General features: G+C 40.7%; 1 protein-coding gene across 2 annotated transcripts; it reads left to right on the top strand.

Annotated features, from left to right (window-relative positions):
- The first annotated feature begins 9,901 nt into the window (after positions 1-9,901).
- On the top strand, positions 9,902-19,174 carry pecam1a (platelet and endothelial cell adhesion molecule 1a). Of its 2 annotated transcripts, none has more exons than XM_078269923.1 (15): positions 9,902-10,056; positions 10,172-10,195; positions 11,791-12,084; positions 12,841-13,137; positions 13,230-13,490; positions 13,607-13,888; positions 14,047-14,337; positions 14,420-14,701; positions 15,320-15,458; positions 15,591-15,658; positions 15,824-15,877; positions 16,469-16,558; positions 16,652-16,708; positions 17,320-17,342; positions 18,818-19,174. In XM_078269923.1, exons 1-15 carry the CDS (start codon positions 9,999-10,001, stop codon positions 18,971-18,973), a joined length of 2,376 nt encoding a protein of 791 aa, XP_078126049.1. In that variant the 5' UTR covers positions 9,902-9,998; the 3' UTR covers positions 18,974-19,174. The 2 variants fall into 2 exon arrangements, with proteins under 2 accessions (XP_078126049.1, XP_078126048.1); XM_078269922.1 differs by having other exon boundaries at positions 9,903-10,056; positions 18,815-19,174.
- The last annotated feature ends 594 nt before the right edge of the window (positions 19,175-19,768 follow it).

Below are 19,768 nucleotides of genomic sequence, written 5' to 3'. Positions count from 1 at the left end.
CACTGTGAGAACAGGGTTTTAACTGAGCTAAACACTGAGGTTAAATGCATGCTTTAATCAGAACCATCATGATTAACTGACGTAGCCCTGCTCTTTTTTGTGAGTTGATAGCTTCACTGGCTGACACTGCAGTGACTGGTGGGAGTAGCACATTAGATCAGGCCAAATTGTGCATGTGTGATTGATTCAGTTCAATAGGAACAGCTACAATCCAAACAGGATTTCGAAAAACACTGGATGTAAAAACACGGTCTCAGTTGGCCTGCATGACGGATCATGAGGCTACTCTCCACCTCCACCCACCCACCAATCACTGTGCAGAATTTTCTTGTCTTTAGTGTGTCAGCACTTTACTTTGAAGACGAACCAGAATCTATCTCATGATGTACGAGAACCCAAAGAAAGACTCTGCTCTCTGCTCTCTGGAGAGCCTCTGTTCTGAGAGGCTATTTAGAGCTTTTTCCTGAGCTACATTTGTATGGAAACCTGGCTACAGTTTTAGAAATCGCAGCCTCGGAGGCTCTCTCTCTCTTTGCCCCTCAAATGAGAGAAAAAAAAACTGTTTCAGAAGAACTGATTGAATTACAGGGCAATTCGTCTTTTTATGTTCTTTGACATCTGAATAATAGATTTTGAGAGTCACACGATGTGATCCTCTCTCTGCCTCCTCCAACTCACCAGGATCTGCAACAGAACAGCACCCCTGGAGTGTATTGCTCAAGGACTCTTCAGCAGAGTATATCTATCAGGGACCAACAACAAAAAGTTTGAGAGAGAAAGAATTAGGCTCATGTTCAAACCAGCATGTGAACAGAGGAGGCCTTGGATCCAGGTTTCTGTGGTGAGTGAGCACACAGTGGGCTTCTCAGAGCAATAGCCTCATGTGGAGTTTCAGATGGAGCTGTCCACATGCTGCACGCCATGGATACATGTGCTGCCTGCACCGTGAAGGTTTGAAGGCCTGCTGTGCAGTGGTGTGAAAGCTCACCGTAGATGATCAGGGCCCTGTTCTTCAAACATTGCCTAACTATGAAAAAACTATTTTTTTCATTTAGGCGATTCATTTTTCATGGTGACACAGGAGGTGCCAGATCCAATAAAAAAGGTTCTGGATCCTACGTCGGCAGTGCTGTAACATGTTCCGGCGTGTTCCGGCTCAAATTAAGCCCTGGTCCTCATAAATCAACCGGAGTTTAAAATTCCAACACAAAGAAAGCGGAAGGTAACGGACATCCGAGTGACAGTCAGCGGAATTTCCGGCGGCAACTGAGCAATGTGAAACTGAGAAGTGAAACGTCGTAGATACAGACTATACATCCAGCTAATTTGGTTCTTTGAAAGCAGTTTGAGGATTGATTTGTAATTCCTGGATGAAGTTATCTTGGGTAATAGTGCGCTCTTATTTTGAAATAAAGGCAATATTAGTAAAGAGTTAAAATCATGACCGGCATTCATATGATTGGCGTGGGTGCTGATCATGTGATTGTGGTTACATGAGGTATTAGGTAGGTTTTTAAACGACTCCAGGCAAGTGTGTTGAGAACCGTCAAATTTTCATTTTGTGTGTGTTCCTGCCTTGTTGCTGGTGTCATTTTGTTGTACGGTGTGCTCCATAATATTTGCAATTGCTTTCCACACTTTCACTGTTAAACAGTCAGTGAGCAATGTTGATGTTGGTGCATGCTGGCTGAGGTTCTCCCCATGGACAAGAAAGCCACTTTTTAATGATACTAATAAGCCTGTTATGACAATTAAACCGTATTAATATCTCTTAAATGCAGCTTTAATTGCATAGATGTTTAGCAAAGTGAGTTTAGAAGTCAAATGACAAATGTCATTGTCATTTTAATGTCAAATTAAATGCCATGTATTCTGGCTCTGTTGGTCTTTTTAACAGGCTTAATAGATTCAAGATTATTTTATTGTCATTCCAAAAAACACTTAAGGAAGTGCAGTGTAGAACAAAATTATGTTACATTGGACCACCATAAAAAACAGACATAAAAACCCATCAGTAGCTAAAAGAATGCAATTATAAATACAATATAAATGTAAAAAATTATTTGGCATTTTTAAAAAAAAAAATATATGAGGGATGTAGAAATACTCATGTGTATACGCATATCCCACACATACCCATACGTATACATATATAATATGCATACTGTATATCCCACACTGTCTCACTTCACAGTGTGGTGCTGTTCAACAGTCTGATTGCAGTCGGGAAGAAGCTGTTGCAGAACCGCGCAGACATACTCCTTAGGCTGTGATACCGCCTGCCTGAGGGCAGGAGAGAGAACTAAGAATATTTTAGTTGAGTTTATGTCCGTTTAGAGTTTGTCAAACTAAATTTGGTTTGGTGCTTTTTTTGGTTACAAACTTTTTTATTATTTAAATTTTTTCATCATGTATAACTATAGGTAAGTTTTCATTATGAAAATGTATTTGTGATAATTGCAGATCATGGTGAGTTTACAGTCACCTGCATGTTCTCATCTAAAATCATCGTTATAGCAACACTATTTTATTATAAATCTAAGAAAGTGCGTCATTTGTATTTGCTGTCAAGGTTTCAGAGAATGTAGGACCCAAATGCAGAGACCAGGCAGAATAGAGCTTGAATATTTAGTAAAGAGAATCCTTACAACAAAAGGTGTCCTGAAACAGCAGGCAAAAATACAAAATAGGAACAGGCAGAATCCCAAAAACAGGAACAGGCAGAATATCAGGAACACTGACACTAAACAGGTAGATTAAACACACAGACACTCCTAACAGAAAACAATGACCTGACAACAGACAAGGGAAACACAGAGACTAAATACAAGCGGTAACGAGGAGACAAGGGACAGGTGAAACACATCAGGGCGGGGCAGAACAATCAAACAGGCGGGAAAACAAGACAAGACTAGGGAGGAAAACACAGACTTAGGAAAGACTAACAACAGAAACCACATTTGTGACATTTGCAAAATAACTTCATGTATGTGGTTCAAAGTGAACCGTCTGAGTCATGATCCAGCTAACTGTCAATAAGCATACCCATTTGCAAGTTTGGCCTTAAGGACTTGTTGCTCTGACAACAGCTCCAGCTATAAATTAAGCCAGTTTCGAAAAACAAAAAAATCCAGACATGTGTCAAATTGTCAATATTCTAATCTGGATAACTCGTTTGTCCACATACAAAAAACAGGGCCCTGCGGTACAAAACAATGACCATGACATTCCTTTGTGTCCCCTCTGCTTCATTGTTCTTCTGTAAACCTGCATCTGTATCAGGACCTGGAGCATTGCCTAATTCTCCCCAGTAACCCTGAGAGAGTGAAAGCAGAGAGCTTGTCACAGCCAAGCTTTTCAGATCATTTATTATTGATTTAGCAGATATGAGGTGGTGGGGGAAGCGTGGAGGACAGAGAGAGACAGAGAGTGAGAGAAAGTCAGTCATTAGACCTGTTTAAGAAAAAGAAGAATTAGGAAAAAGACAGCAGGGAAAAGAGAGAGGGTGATGATGAAAAGAAGAATGTTGAATCCCCCAGCTAAATAAGTGAAACAGAGCTGTGATGACACTTGAACAGACAGTTGGTAAGAGAAAGATGGAGTTGAGGTTGTGTGGGCTTCGTAGCAACACGCACCCTGCTTCCTGCAGGCTGTTGTGCCAGAGGCAGAAACTCCATGTCTCCATGTTGTGCTTCATCCACAGTGTTTCTTGGGTCACCCAGCCTTGATGGCAGGAGCAGAAGCACTCTGGGGATGCAACTGGCTGTCAAAACACACCATGCCAGGGGGTGACGATGGAGAGTGGCTTTGTAAAGTAAACATTCAGTCAGTCAGATATATCTGCTGAAAGTAAACACTCTAAAAGTTAAAGTCTTACATACAACATAGTGCCGTTAAATGTGATTCAATGTGTTTTTTTATTCACATTTGCACATTAAACAAACTGGAAACGCCAGAGTTATAGAAAAATAAGTCTCAATATCACAAGAGTTTTTACGAGACTGTCCTCCAAAGACGAACGCCACAGGCGTTTCAGCCATTGCCCCAAAACAACATACTCTGTTTACATTTACAGTGAGAAAGCCCTCTAAGTTATTAGTAGGTTTAGTTATTAGTTACTAGTAAGTAGTTACTAGTAGTTATTGTGGCGGGAGCAAACGACGTAACCTTAACCATGCGTTTATTATTGTCACCATGATGGCAAAGCTGAAGGAAGTAACTGGTTCAAAAAAAGACAATGTTGTGCACATCCTGTAGTTGCTGGTGCAGGACAAAAAAAGTAAATGTTCAAATAAGGTAAAGTCGGCAGTTAAACGTTCCGAAAAAAAAAAAATGTAATAGTGCAGAATCAGGCACACAACGTTTTGGCCCAAAATTTGGCCTTCCTCAGGTGTATTTTATTATGGTGACCATCCATCTTTGTCCACTTATCCGGGGTCGGGTCGCGGGGTCAGCAACTCTAGCAAGGGACCCCAAACTTCCCTTTTCCAAGCCACATTAACCAGCTCCGACTGGGGGATCCCGAGACATTTCCAGGCCAGGGTGGAGATATAATCCCTCCACCTAGTCCTGGGTCTTCCTCGAGGCCTCCACCCAGCTGGACGTGCCTGGAACACCTCCCTAGGGAGGCGCCCAGGGGGCATCCTTACCAGATGCCCAATCCACCTCAACTGGCTCCTTTCAACGCAAAGGAGCAGCGGCTCTACTCCGGGTTTCTCACGGATGACTGAGCTTCTCACACTATTTCTAAGGGAGACACCAGCCACCCTCCTGAGGAAACCCATTTTGGCCACTTGTACCCTGGATCTCGTTCTTTCGGTCATGACTCAGCCTTCATGACCATAGGTGAGGGTAGGAGTGAACATTGACCGGTAGATCAAGAGCTTTGCCTTCTGGCTCGCTAGTATTCGTGGCACAGGGAAAGTAAAAACAAATCGCTATTTTGTACCACTAATAAGGCTCAAAATATCACCAAACTTCAACGGTAGCATAATGAGGGTCCCAATATGTTAACCGAAGCACTGAGAACTTTGTAAGTGTACAGACAGTTTATTGAAAAGATACATTATTCAGACACTCGCGTTCGTTTTTACATTCCGCCGCCGTCTTGAAAACCAGTCGTGACTTACAGCTGGCGATGCAAACTAAAATCAAAAGCAATTTGTTCAATATATCTGAAATAATCGCACTCTGCATAACTTGTCTAGTGTACTTACTCAGTGGATAACTGTCCATCTGGTCCCTCCGGTCTGAGTCGCCGTCTCCAATTTATTTTCGGAACATGGAAAAAAGTTTCAAGTACAGTCCTGTTTATCAGAGAGGGAAAATCTTCAGACTGTACAAAACACTGCGTCTCTTGGGTGTCGCGACGCAACAGGTCCCACTCCGTGCAACATGGCCATAGCTTCACAATGTCCGCAGGTACACCACCAGTTTCCCGAAGTACGAGGCTGTGTTGCGGCATTGACTACCGGTAGCTCTCTCTCTCTCGTAGCCCTTTCACGGAGCTCCCGCAGCTCTTCGTTCAATAAACTGTCTGTACACTTACAAAGTTCTCAATGCTTCGGTTAACATTTAGGGACCCTCATTATGCTACCGTTGAAGTTTGGTGATATTTTGAGCCTTTGTAGTGGTATAAAAAAATTGTTTTTACTTTCCCTGTGCCCCAAATACTAGCGTTGTAAGCTAATCGGTCTGTGCTAGCTTCTTTCAAGCTACAAACACATTCGATTAGCATGAAAACATGTCCCAGAGAGCGACAGAGTGGGTACACATCTGTTAATAACTCCTAGGTTCATTTTGCGCCGGAATTGTCCTTTAAACCTTGATGTTTCCCTAAACCTAACCACATCTTAACCATTGCGTTATCAAACAAATTCATGTTTAACAGTGATTTGTGCTACAGTCCCACATGCAATTCCTCTCTTTTGGTATGTCGTATTAAACTATTTGTTCCAAAATGTTTCCTCTAAAACCTGTACATGCCTCAGAGCAGAAACACATTTCCTGTCCCATGTCTTTCAAATGGAATGTTTTATTATACATCAACATTTCCCTTAGGCCTAAATAAAGAGTCTAAATTAGTTGTGGGCTGATCTCTTTATTTCTCCTCCTCTTCAGACACTTGTTACAGTAGAATGTCCTTGTGTAATTCAGAGAAACATCAACACAGGTCATTATGTTCAGTTTACGCACACAGCAACCCTTCCTTGATTCAGGAAGCTGTTTCCCATGTTGTCTCTGGCGTCCTTTCTGGCACAGGCAATATTGTTTGTGTTGATATGCATCATTGCAGTGGTTGAATCTCAACACGCCAGGATCCATATTACAGTGTGCAGCAGAGCCAGAATCTGTTTGGCAGTCTGAGAGAAGTGCTGGCAGGATGGAACCCAGGGCGAATACATCAATCACGCCACCGCCCTGGACCCACTGAGAACTGATGGTGTCAATAGTACTACCATGGCCACCATCAATCACTCCTTTAAATGCAACACACTCTTTACAGTCACGAAAATACAGTAAATGCATGCAGGTAATATCATCCAGCAGGATTAGTCCGTTTTAGAGGTGAGCTGCATTTTGAAGGAGGAGAAACCAAGCGGATATGTCAAAAAGACAAAATAATCGCAGGTCATAATGTCAAGTTATCATTACCCCTGTCCAGCCCTATCACAGCCAAACCAGCCTCAAAACTCTGTTCCACCCCTGAGTGTGTATCCGACTGATGTACAGTTAAACTCTAACCCTCTCTATGGATCTCTAACCAATGCTAATTCAGTGGAAATGAGGTTAGCAGATTATGGCTTAAGCAGAGCTGTCTACAGCAGTGAGCTCAGTTATGAGGGGCTGCAAAGGTTAGGCTATTTCCTGCAATGGGCTATTTGTAGAATCACTCTAAAAACACAGCCATGTCTGACACTATTGGAAGACCACTGACACACTAGTGTAGGGTAGAGACCTTGGTGTCTACATGGTCCACATCCCAATACTGACAAGGTACACACAACTTTCAAAGTGGGCCATGTAGTTGGGTATATATTTCTGCATGATTGCATTTAGCAAAGTAATGTTATATTATGTATACTAATGCAGACTTAGATCTGATGATCAGCTGTGAGAGGATGCAAAAATACATAGTAGTTGGATGAGGATGGGAAGCTGGCATGTTAGCTTACTTAGAACAAACATCTACCCTGAAATACACAGTCATCTGTGTGTGCAATGCTTCCAACTGTATGTGCTCTTAGTTTCTGAAATGCTTATTAGAAAGCAGTGTGGACTCTGATGGGCCTATTTTCAAATGCCACCATCAACACTTATCTTTCTAAGAAATGCTTAGTAACGCTTTCATCAGCCGCATGCTTAGCCAGTCTGTACAACTTCTTCTGTGCTGCTAACCAACCCAAGCATTAGGAAACAGCCTGAGCAGACTCTAATACTGACTGTTACCATTCATGGTTTGCAGTGTAAAATAGGGCGGTTTGTGTTGGAATAACATGGCGGTCTCCCATCAAGGTCACCTCTTCAGCAGCAGCTCTGTAGAAGATAAAATGCACCGCTGCACAGCCTGAAAACATTTGTTGTTCGTAAAATGTGGCACAAATGAAAGTGACTGGGAGCACTATGCAGATAAAGCTGCAGAGCAGACCCTTTTTCCTGTTAGTCTTCAGCAGCTCTTAGTGGTCACAGTTAAGGATTGCAAGATGCTGCACAGCATTGCATACTCACTCTGGAATTCACAAGCACATTCTCAGTATTAAAATATGTGTGGATTTGTGACAGAGTGACAACAAAAGTTGAAATTCCCATTCCAGTCTCAGTATTGACATTCTACATGTTGCCTTTGATATTGTGGAAAATATACTGTGTTAAGTGGAGGGACTGTTTCCTACAATATTTGTCATGAGATGAATCTACACCTGTCCAACAATAATGCCCGCCTACTTAAGTCTAATTTTCTCATTGGATAGTAGATAAAGTGCAGGATTGACATCTCAAATTGTAGCCATAATTAATCTAAAATTCCCTTATGTTGTGTGTTTCTCCCCAAGTTGCCCAAACAGTTGGTCATATATAAATAATCTCTACAAGCTACCAGTTCTAAGATCTTAGTATCATATAAACGATTCAGTAGCTCCATCATAGTTTCATCTCACAGTTTTAACAAGAGCACTGGAGGAGACGGGATTGGGTGTAAACACTGAATGTGTTGATTTATTTAATTTGAGATTGGATCACGAGTCAGTAGGTATTGCTGCAATACAGCAAAGAAACAGCGTATGACATTAGCTATTTAAGAGGTGAGATTGTGGGATGAGCAAAGTGGAGTGCGGCCTTTAGGTTCTTGCATAATTCCTGATGTGTTTTGTAGTCAAGTCAATTTATTTATAGAGCACATTTAAAACCAACCTAGGCTGAACAAAGTGCTGTACAACGTTATATTATGTTATAAAAACAAAGGAAGACAATAAAGATATAGACACAATGAACATCATACAAACAACACACTTCTATACAAATGTTGTAGTCTCTCTGGAGAGCAACAGTCTATTATATGACCAAATGGAGTCATAGCATATCTCAAAATGGTTGTCATCTATAATAAACTGTTATGTATTATGTAAGAAACACCCTTAAAGGGGTCCATGCTATGGCTATATACAGTGGGTATAGAAAATAATCACCCCCCTTTAATTTAATCACATTTTGTTGCTTTGCAGCCTGAAATGAAGACAGACACAGTTTTTGTTTCATTCAGCTGTATTTACTCAGTGCAACTTATAACATCCAAGTGAAAGATATAACACCAACATGTCAGAGAAAAATAAAAACTGAGTTGGAAAAAGGATCACTCCCTTGTTTCAGTATTTTGTTGAACCACCTTTTGCTTTAATTACAGCCTTTAGTCTGTTGGGATATGTCTCTACTAACTTTGCACATCTAGACGTTGCAATATTTGACCACTCTTCTTTGCAGAACTGCTCAAGTTCAGTTAAATTTGATGGTGACCGTTTGTGGACTGCTGTCTTCAAGTCATTCCACAGATTTTCAAGGGGGTTTAAGTCTGGGCTCTGACTAGGCCATGCAAGGACATTCACCTTTTTCCTCCTTCAACCACTGTGTGGTCAGTTTTGCTGTGTGCTTTGGGTCATTGTCATGTTGGAAGGTAAATCTTCTTGTTGTACCAAATAACTTCCACTTCTTAATAATAGACTTCACTGTGCTTCTAGGCACTGATAAAGCCTTTGAAATGTGTTTGTATCATCTCCTCACTTGTGCTTGTCCACAACTTTATCCCGGAGATCTTTTGACAATGCCTTGCCACCCATAGTTGATTGTTTTCTTCAGTTGCACTACCAAGGACTGAAACGCTTCAGGAAAAGCTTGTTTCATCAAAATGACCACAGCTGATCACAGTTGAAAGTCAATTGGCTTTGTGTGCTATTGAGAAGGTGATTAACTACACCTGGTTGGGTTTACAAGTCATTTTTAGGAGGGGGTGATTCTTTTTCCAACTCAGTGATTCTGTTTTTTAATTTGTAATTTTTTTTTTCTGACAAGTTGGTATTATATCTTTCACTTGGATGTTATAAGTTGTAAATACAGCTGAATAAAACAAAAATTGTTTTTGTCCGTTTTCATTTCAGGCTGCAAAGCAACAAAATGTGATTATTTTAAAGGGGGGGGGTGATTCTTTTCTATACCCACTGTATGGCATTATTGTTGAATCTCTCACAGTAAAAACACAGTAAATGCTAGATTCCTGAGGAAGTAACATCCATTTCCTGGTCAGTCAAGCAGCACAAGGAGTGTGTATGATAAGATGAGGAACACCCCCTCACCCCCATCACCACCACACCACAAGTTTGTCCTCCACACACTCCACCTCTCCCTTCCTACGGCCCTCCCCGTCCTTCTGACTGCCCTTCTGGCCTCTGTCTCGCCAGCCCTCTGCAGCTGTATTTTCATCTAACAGCAGTGAACCACCATCACTCAAGATGGACTCCAGACCCCCCAACCTGCTGCTGCTGCTTCTCACCTGCCTCCTACACTACTGTAAGGACCCACCGTTGTGCTGCTTCAAGGATAAAGGATGCTCCTTCAGTTAAACCTAATCTGATTCTCACTTCTGTTCTTTTCTTCCTTTTCCTCTGCTTTTCTCCAAACACAGGGCAGTGTGCCAGAGGACAGTCATGTAAGTAGTACATTATACTGTATATTTGACTCTTGTTTAATAATTGGTCCAGAGGGTTGTAGTTTCTCCAGCATTGAGACAGTTTTGGGTTATCTAGTCCTTGCTGTATTAGGCAAGAAAGATATTTTTACCTCGCACAGTTATTTTTTGCATGAAATGGGCATTGTATCATGCACTCCTGGCCTCCTTGATATTTTCAAGTCTTAAGTGAGATTCATTGAAGCTATTTTTAATCCTCTCAGGGGAAGCTGGGTAATCTTTCAAATCAGCATGAGTTTGAATTAACCTCCCAAATTTTGAATAGCTTTCAAACAACATGTATTTGAATTAAAATGCTGATTTCTTCTTGTTTTCATCTTGTGTCAGTGTTTATCTGGAGCTCATAGTTAGGTAGCTATAAAAAGGCAGTCAGTGTCTTAAAGGAATAATTCAACAGTTTGGGAAAAACACACTTCTTGCCGAGAGTTAGATTTATACCACTCTCATGTACCACGCTCAATATAAGACTACAGCCAGCAGGCGGTTAGCTTAGCTTAGCTTAGCGTGAAGACTGGAAAAAGGGGGAAACAACTAGCTAAGGTCAAGGTAACAAAATCCACCAATAAAGCTCACAAATAAACCTGAACTCTTGTTGTCAGTAACCAGCTGAAACTCCAGGAAGTTACTGCTCTTGGTCAAGAAATATTCTTGTACATAAAAGCCAGTAAAATAGTGAATGATCAGTTTTATACATCGGTTTTTGCACAGATTAAACAAAAGATATCTGACGTGTTAGTTGGTGAGCTTTAGAGGTGCAAGTAGGGAGATTTTGTTATCTTTTTGGACAGAACCAGACTAGCTGTTTCTCTCTGTTTCCAGTGCTTCTTTTTGCCAAGCTAAGCTAACCAGCTGCTGGATGTAGCTTCATATTTAGACATTTTTGAGACATTAGCATACATACATGAGGGTGGTATCAATTTTCTCATCTAACTATCGGAAAGAAAGAGGATAAATGACTACTAAATTAACTACTTTAAAATTGCATGTATATTTTGACAACTAATTTTAATTCAACTCTACTGCTTTTTTTCCAGAGCTTTAAATGAACTTTCTTTACATATTTCTACAGTGGCTGAGTTAGTCATTTACTGCCTCAGTCCCTCCACATCACTGAGCCTAAACTAACAGCAGTGCTTTGAGGATGTGGACTTAAGTGATTGTTTCGTGGCTGTTGAGGCAGGTTACACCATGCTGTTGTTGCTGAGGGAGAGCAGAAGCTGGGATAAATCAACTCAGCTCTCCCGGGGGGGGCAGAGAGGGTCAGATGCTGTTTGTTGAAGCTTTGTCCTTCCTTCAGCACTGTTACTGTGCAGGAGACTGGAGGCCAGGGAGCACCTTCCTTCACTTCCTTAAGACTTCACCTTTATTGTGAAGAGAATAATAGATCCTGAATGTTGTATTGTATAACTGGCTCAGTCACTGATGTTGGTTTTACACAAACAAGACATGCGGTCCTAATTATTTCTTTCTAATGTGTGTGTGTGTGTGTGTGTGTGTGTGTGTGTGTGTGTGTGTGTGTGTGTGTGTGTGTGTGTGTGTGACATTTGGACCTCCAGTATACACTATAGATATCGTTGGCCTTACAATCCTACCCAGCAGCACAGTTCAGAGCGGAACACCGGTGACCCTACGCTGCCAGGTCAAAGTCAGTCATGACAACATCCCTCACCTGAATCATACTTTCCAGCTCACACGGGACGACATTCCAGTCCACTCCTCTTCCACTGTAGAAGACACAGTTGTATATGAACTTAACCCGGCCAGGGCAGCTGACTCTGGGAGTTATGAGTGTCGTGTCACAGTCAAGGACAAGAGCAAAGCAAGCTTCAGCCAAAAACTCAACATCACAGGTAGAGCTATGTATTGGTACAATAGATTTTAAAAATGAAGGTTGATTTGTTTTCAATTGGTTAAATTTGTTATTGCTGCTTTTGTCTGACAAGGGCGTTATGACATGAACAGTTTGATAATATACCTGAAATTCTTCCATATATCAGCAAATTTTTGGGGAAATAATCAACACAAAGTAGTTGGACAAAACCAGTGTTTGTTTTTTTTCAATTGATAAATAATTCACATTACTGCCAGCCAGTTTACACAGCATGAGTTGTAGACTGATTTCCTGCCTTCTGCAGTATAAATACTGTAGGCATTTTCAGACTCAAACTTTTCTTGAGTTAAATATCAATCATATTAAATATATATTAGTTATTGTTTTGTAAATGTTATTCCATAAAAAATAGCACAAGTCTTAAAATACTTCAAAACATAAACATATTGTGGATGCTGTAAAAAAAAAAAAAAAAAAAGTAAGTTTTGTATTTTCTTTCTTATATTTTATTGCATAAGGAAAAAAAGTATTTTGACTTAAAGCAAACTTTGTTAAATTATTATCAGGAATATCAATATACAACCTTTTTTAGTTAATAAGCTAAAACACACAAAATCCATGGGTATGGCACTTTAAATCCTCAGTATCCGTAATTTCACACACTATATACCTAGGCAGCTCATATAATGTGTACTATTATATCTGAACAAACAACATCAGTATGTAGAGTAATGGCTTTACTTCCCACTGTCCTATTGGGTTTTCCTCTCCTCAGGCCTGCAGACCCCCATTCTGCAATTGAGTAAGACTGACCCCTATGAGAGTGAGGAGTTCACAGCCACCTGCAGTGCTCCGGAGGAGAAAGGATCCCTCATCTTCCGGTTTTACCAGAGACTTAGGAATGGAGACTTTGAGAAGATAAAGCAGCCAGCGCCTAATGGGAACTCGTCAGAGACCACACTAGTCCTGAGGAGGATTGAAGACCACTACCTGTCCTGTGACTATGAGGTCAATTTGGTTTCTGGGGCCAGACGCTCCAACCGCAGCAAAGAGATTTCAGTCATAGTCAAAGGTGATTAGTTAAAGAGCTGTCATGGCGCCATGAAAATATCAGATTGCTTAAAGGGGCTTGTGTGATTGACCTTTCTGAGTTGTGTCTTGCAGGACTCTACATTTCACCGGTCATGAATGTGCTGCCCTCCCCAGAAGTCTTTGAGGGTGATATAATAGAAGTGGTCTGTAAAGTGGTGAATCCACCGAAGAACGTTGAAGTATTCCTGACGAGGAACAGGAGGATCCTCAAGCAAGCCCTAGTCAGCCTCAATCATCGATTTACTGCACAAGAAGGCGACTCTGGGGAGCTTGTGTGCAAGGCAGAGTGGGGCAATGTGCAGAAAGAAACCTATCAAACAATCACAGTCAAAGGCAAGCACTCGATAACTGTTTGTTACGAAATGTCTAAAATTACATTAAGTACCCCCTCATCATCAGTTGAAAGCCTTGTATAATGCTTGATTTTGCTTGCTGTCCCGCTTCCACAGAGCTGTTTTCAAAGCCACAGCTGACTGTGAATCCCATAGACATATTTTTGGGAGACCGCTTCAAACTGACCTGCTCTGTCGTCATTTATTTTCCTGAGAGGATCAGCAATGAAAGCATACAGTTCTCCATCTACAAAGATAACGTCAAACTCAACCATGAAGAGACATACATCACTACGGCACACCCTTCTGAAAATGGCAACTACACCTGTAAAGCCCTGGCTATTTCTCTTACACACAGCATTGATAAAGAAAGCCAAACAGTTGTTGTTATGGCAAAAGGTGAGTCATCAAATGCACAAAATTAAGCATGCTGACATTAGCACATCTAAATACAGCCTCACAGAGTAACTAGCATGGCTGTCGACTCTCGTTTATCTACGTTTGTCTTGTTTATTTTTCTGTTGCACTGACTAACTGGCTAATTATCTTATCCCCAGTTCCTCTTTCAAAACCCATGTTGAGTGTGGTGGGGGGAACGCTGGTGTTGGGAAAGAGCTTCCAGCTCCTCTGTCACAGTGACAATGGCACTCTGCCCATCACCTACACCCTGTACCAACCTCACATGCCGACTGAGAGCAGGGTGGTAAGCAAGCAGGGGGAACAGGCCATCTTTAACTCCTCAGCCATCTACAAGTTTTCAGACTTAAATAGCTTTCTGTGCCACGCGAAAAACAGTCAAAACAAGCCTCCCATGATAGGATCAGGGCTGCTACGTTCAACCATCATAGGTGCGTTGGATGATGACTCATTCAAACAAATTGATGTTAACATGGTGAACTGCAGGTCTAACATGTGTTTTACTCCATGCAGAGCCCGTGTCAAAACCAGTGTTGACCAGGCTCCACGGCATGGGGGACGTCTCCGAAGGCCGGGACCTGACTCTCGTCTGCTCTGTTCAGAGAGGCACTCTTCCCATCACCTTCACCTGGTACCACACTGAGACAGAGGGCGCACTCGCCACCCAGACCTCCATGAAACTGGAAGGATCCTACAACATCAGCATTGTCAGAAGAGAGCACCGAGGGGGCTACTACTGTCTGAGCACCAACCAGGCCAACGAAACCAAACAGAGCCACACTGTCATGATCGGAGGTGTGTTTTTATCTTCAGTAGATGATGGTCATGGGTGCGATTCTTGTGTGTCGATCTTTGTGAGGGCCAATTAGGGTTTTAGAGAGTTAGGATGTCTTTTGCAAAGTGAGACCATCTGTGTGATAAAGTCTGAAATTATATTTTGATTTGAGTTTGAAAATTTCCTCCGTTATTTTGTAAACATGAAATATAATGGTTTTTGTGCTGTTGGAAAACGAATAAGTTAAAGTGTTATGCCATAAGGGTACACAGATTGTTTTTTGACTCAGCATTTCTAAGACACACTAACAGAGACCAACTTTAAATAATTGAGCCAATGAGTTTGAAGTATAGACACTGTGGCAATTATTACATAAAGTTATTAAATAAAATAATACATATTTAGAAAATGTAAGTAAGTGCTGGTATTTGCATTCATTCACATGTTTGGCATCCAGCTACCACTCTCTTCTCTATGAGGAGCGCAATGTGAACACTTGCATGATCAGGAAATGAAAGTATTATACATGTATACCCAGACGTGAAAGACACTACGCTAAGCAGAAATTCAGTGTTTTTAAATCTAATTATAATATGATTCATATCCATCCATATATTTCATTCAAATGTATTCTGCAGTGAAGATGGCTGGCTGGAAGAAAGGTCTTATCGGTATTATTGTCTTCTGCATCCTGCTCATACTGGCAATGACCCTCATTTTGGCCATTAAAAGACGTCTCCTTTTATATAAAAGGAAAAGAACTGGCGAGCTGTCAGTGTAAGTAACATTGCTCATATTCGTATCTACCATCAGTGTTTTGGAGGTGAAGAATGTGATTAACAAGACTGGGTAGTAATGCAGTTTCCTGTTTTAAAAAGCTGATTGTGTTTTGTGTCCACCTCCTCATAGGAAGTCAGCCAGCACCAAAGTGGAGCGGCTAAGCCTCACCCAGGCCGAGGTCAATCAGGCTGCCAATGGTAAAGTCTTTCATGCTCATACAAATACTGAGCCGCAAACTGTACTTAAGAGCAAAATACGAAATTCATTTTAAAAATGTTTTCTTTGTTTACCGTTTAAGCATGAAAGTGTTGGTATATACTGTTTCAACAACCACCACTGTTGCTGTTTTTGTCTCTGTGTAGTCACTCCAGGCATGATAGGAAAGAGTGTTTGGAGTGAACATGCATCAGGCTCTGGTGAGTGTGTCAACAGTTTTTACTGTTTTTTAATTAATCCCATGAAAAGAGCAAATCTAACAATGTGTTAATCTGTCCTTCAGCAATTTCTGGCATCCCTACTCTATCTGAGATTCTCAGCCCTGAACCTACTGGTTGCTACTGAAAACGTAAATTTAAAAAAAAGTACATCGTTCCATAAAAAAAAAATTAAAAAAAAGAAGTGATTTCATGTAGCAGCTTGTCACTGTAGTTTTTAGCAAACGGTACTCAAAGGGGAATAGATGTATTTGGTGGGGACTATTTTCGGTTGTGGATTAATACATATTTGGTGCACTAGTGAGTATTTCCAGCTGCAGGACAATGTATGTGGGATTAACTCAAAGGAGCATGTCACTCAGTTCAACAGTGTGGCCCATTGGTGTGCTTTTAATAGTGGACAACATTTAAGCTATATTTGACTTTGGCCAAGCAGACAAGAAAGACAAATATAGATTATCAAAAGTGTTTTCCTTTAAATGTTACCTAATTTGCCTGCTATACTCTTTGATTTAAATATTTTATAAAAATGCTATGAAGTTTAACTACAGCTTGCTACTCATCGTACTGCAGATGAGGACCAGAATAGTGTGACCGGTCCAGAAAAGCCGCCAGAAACTCAGTATGCTGAGGTGCAGACCAGAGAGGCAGATCCTAACAGAGGTGAGACTGCCTCTGAATTTGAATATTATTAGTATAATCTTTTTGAATTTAATAAACACTGTCTAAAATACTTGTGTATTTTGTTGTTGACAGCATTGGTGAAAAAGGGCACAGACACGGTGTACAGCGAAGTGCGTAACTCCAAGCAAGGTATGACTAACATCCTGCTCTTCATTCATGTCCCACTTACCGATGTTGTGAGAGAAATCAAGCTGCTTGCTGACTTTTGAAAAAGAAAAAGCGCCAGGAAACAGGATCAACTCCAACTCTAAACATATGCATTGTTATTGAAAGAATGTCCCATTAAAACAGAAGGCCCAGTCCCCAGGTGTCCACTTCCTGCTTTCGTCAAAGAGAACTTCCTGTTCTAACAATCAGAGCAAAAGAGTGTGTACATCCGTTAGCAACACGCTCCATTGTTTCATACTCATGGGGGAAACTTGTCCATTGTTCAGTCATTGGCTCCTAATAACTCCTAATGCTTTAAATGTCAGCTGTAGTGATACTATCGATGCACAGAAGTACAAGAAAACATAATAGGCATGTTTTTTGCTCTATGTGCTCTAAGAAGAGACTTGCTTGCAGATAAAGACTGTATTAGCACATACATATTAGTGTAAATGTGTGCAACATGATAAGCTCCCAGTTTTCAGGGATGTGGGCGCTGTTCATGGGAGTGCTCCTGATGACTATACAAGCCCTCCTTTAATCCTCAGAGTCCTTTTGTTTCCTGAGTTTGTCCTTTTGCTTTGTTTTTGCAGGTGTTCCAGAGCAGGCTGATGGTGTAAGTAGAAACACACACATCACACGTACAGTGCATGCACACACTACAAAAAGGCAGACACACACTCATATATCTGTGATGTCTTTGCTCAGAGAGACCTCTCACTGACGAACACAGTGCAATAAACGGAAACCCCGTGGAGTTTGTAGACAGGTAACTGAAAGTATACTCGCTTCATTTTACTTGTTTGAAAATGTGTGATAATTTACAAATAATTATGTAGGTGTCCCGCAAAGAACTATGTAATTTGGCACTAATTGTGTTCAATTGTTACACTCCAGTTTATTAATTCCAGTGAATTGACCTTAGTAAACCTCAGTCAGTAGGTCAATTGAACATTCAGAAATGTGTCTACAGAAATGAGTCTACAGGCAAACATACAGGTCAATGTACGAGGGATTATGATTCCTATGATAGAAAAATTCTATTACATTTTTACTTGTTTTTTTTTTTTCTCCCAAAATCAAGAACTGCTTTTAAACTCAACTTACTAAGCAAAATAGAAAAACAAAACTTTTTCAAAACTGTTTTGTTTTAGCCACGCTAGCAGCGTTTCTCTAGGGATGGCAATGTCGATTGTTCCACCACGTTGGTCCAAATTGAAATATTTCAGCAAGTTTTCGATGGATTACCATGAAATTTTGTACAGACATTAATGGTCCCCAGAGGTTAAATCCCACTGACTTTGGTGACATTTGTGTTTTTAGTGAAATTTTCTTTGAAACTATGGTTTGCCATTACATTTGGTACACATATTAATGTTCACCTCAGGATAAATAGTTTTTTAGAGAGGAAAGCTGAGATATGAAAAGGGAGAGAGAGGAAGACATGCAGGAAAACCGTCACAGGTTGGATTTGAACCCTAGACCTTCTGTGTTGAGGAATAAACCTCCTTTGCACATGTGTGCCCACTCTACCAACTGAGCTAACTGGTCACAACCTATGCCATTTTCATCAGCCACAACTACAGGCTACTTTGCGTTTAGTGCTAGCAAATGTTAGCATGCTAACATGCTAAACTAAGATGGACATAAACATGGTAAAAATTTCTCCTGCTGAACATCAGCATGTTAGTATGCTGATGTAAGTACAGTTTCATGGAGCCGCTAGCATGACTGTAGACTCCTGTTTCCCTATAATATGTACCAATTACATGTATTTTTTTTTCCACTTAACTTTCTAGAAATTATTCGGAAATAAAGTCTTACCCAACACTATGAGTTATTATATATTTTGACCTTAAAATATCAGTGCAAGACAGATCTGAAACTGTAACTTTCTGCTTAAAACAAATGAGTTGACATACAACATACAAATACATACATTACAAGCAGTCGGTCTGCCATGCTGATCGATATAGTCCTGAATGTCATGCAGTAATCTTTCAGACGGTATCAGTTTTATAGTTAGTGATCCAGCCCCTATTGTTTCTTCACATAAACCTCATATTTCATGGTTTTGTCACTTCTCAGCAGGGGTCAGTGGAGTATGCACAGCTGAATCATGACACAGATCACCACAGTGACCACAGTAACCATGCTGACCACAGTGTCCAGGATGACTACATAGATGACATTTACGACAATGCTGACCAGGGGGAATGCAAACATGACCCAATGTCCAACTGTTAACTGACCAACAAGAATATTTATTCCCTTATTTATCTGGCTTGTTAATGCAGCTGGAATGTTTTGCTCTGAAAGACCTTAAACAGCTCTAAGCATTCATGTACTTTTTGTATTTTTGTAACACTTTGCAAGGAACATCCCACGTTGTAAATTCACTTGCTTTGTCGTTTGAAGGGCAAATAAAATGTGTTTGTTAAAGTGAAATGTTTCTTCTTCCTTCTCTGGTAGTTATTCTTGCCAAGACACAGAAAGAGGATGTGTGTTGTGTCCGCAAAGGAAAAGACATTCAAGTCTATATCCTTCCACTGGTGGCAGTGGTGACAGAATCTGAATAGAAAGAGGTCTTTGAAGTGAGCAGAGTAGTGATACTACTACCTCTTTAGTGACAGAGGTTGGGACTACATTCATCAGCTGTGTGAGAATCAGTGCTTTCTGTTTAAACCACTAGAGGACAGACTTCAGGCAGCACTGCATGGAAACTCAGTGCCATCTGGCTGTGATCTCTCACTGCGAGGAGGGCTTTCACTGTGTTGTCATAGCATCAGTTTCATCACATATATCAGTTTCATTTTCCATTATCTAAGCTTTAATTGAATGATATAACATGAACGTATTTAAGGTCCCCACCAGATATACACCAGGTATTTTTAAAAGGAAATTAAAGACCTATCTTTTTTACGTAATCTGGTTTTTAATTTAGAGTAATGTCATAGCATTAGTTTTATATCATTTGGTTTATTCTGTTGGCTTTAGTTTGTGTGTGTGTGTGTGTGTGTGTGTGTGTGTGTGTGTGTGTGT

The sequence above is a fragment of the Sander vitreus genome, chromosome 15 (genome assembly GCF_031162955.1).
Source record: "Sander vitreus isolate 19-12246 chromosome 15, sanVit1, whole genome shotgun sequence".
NCBI classification, from domain to species: Eukaryota; Metazoa; Chordata; class Actinopteri; order Perciformes; family Percidae; genus Sander; species Sander vitreus.
The sequence above is the reverse complement of the archived record's forward strand: the minus strand, read 5'-3'. Positions and strand labels throughout refer to the sequence as shown.

What these genes read in the sequence shown, in the direction of transcription:
- pecam1a (XM_078269922.1), top strand. Translation starts at nt 9,999, where the DNA reads ATGGACTCCAGACCCCCCAACCTGCTGCTGCTGCTTCTCACCTGCCTC. An exon ending in CCAAAAACTCAACATCACAG is followed by an intron (nt 12,085 to 12,840) that starts GTAGAGCTATGT and finishes TCCTCTCCTCAG; the next exon opens with GCCTGCAGACCCCCATTCTG. An exon ending in AGTGCGTAACTCCAAGCAAG is followed by an intron (nt 16,709 to 17,319) that starts GTATGACTAACA and finishes TTGTTTTTGCAG; the next exon opens with GTGTTCCAGAGCAGGCTGAT.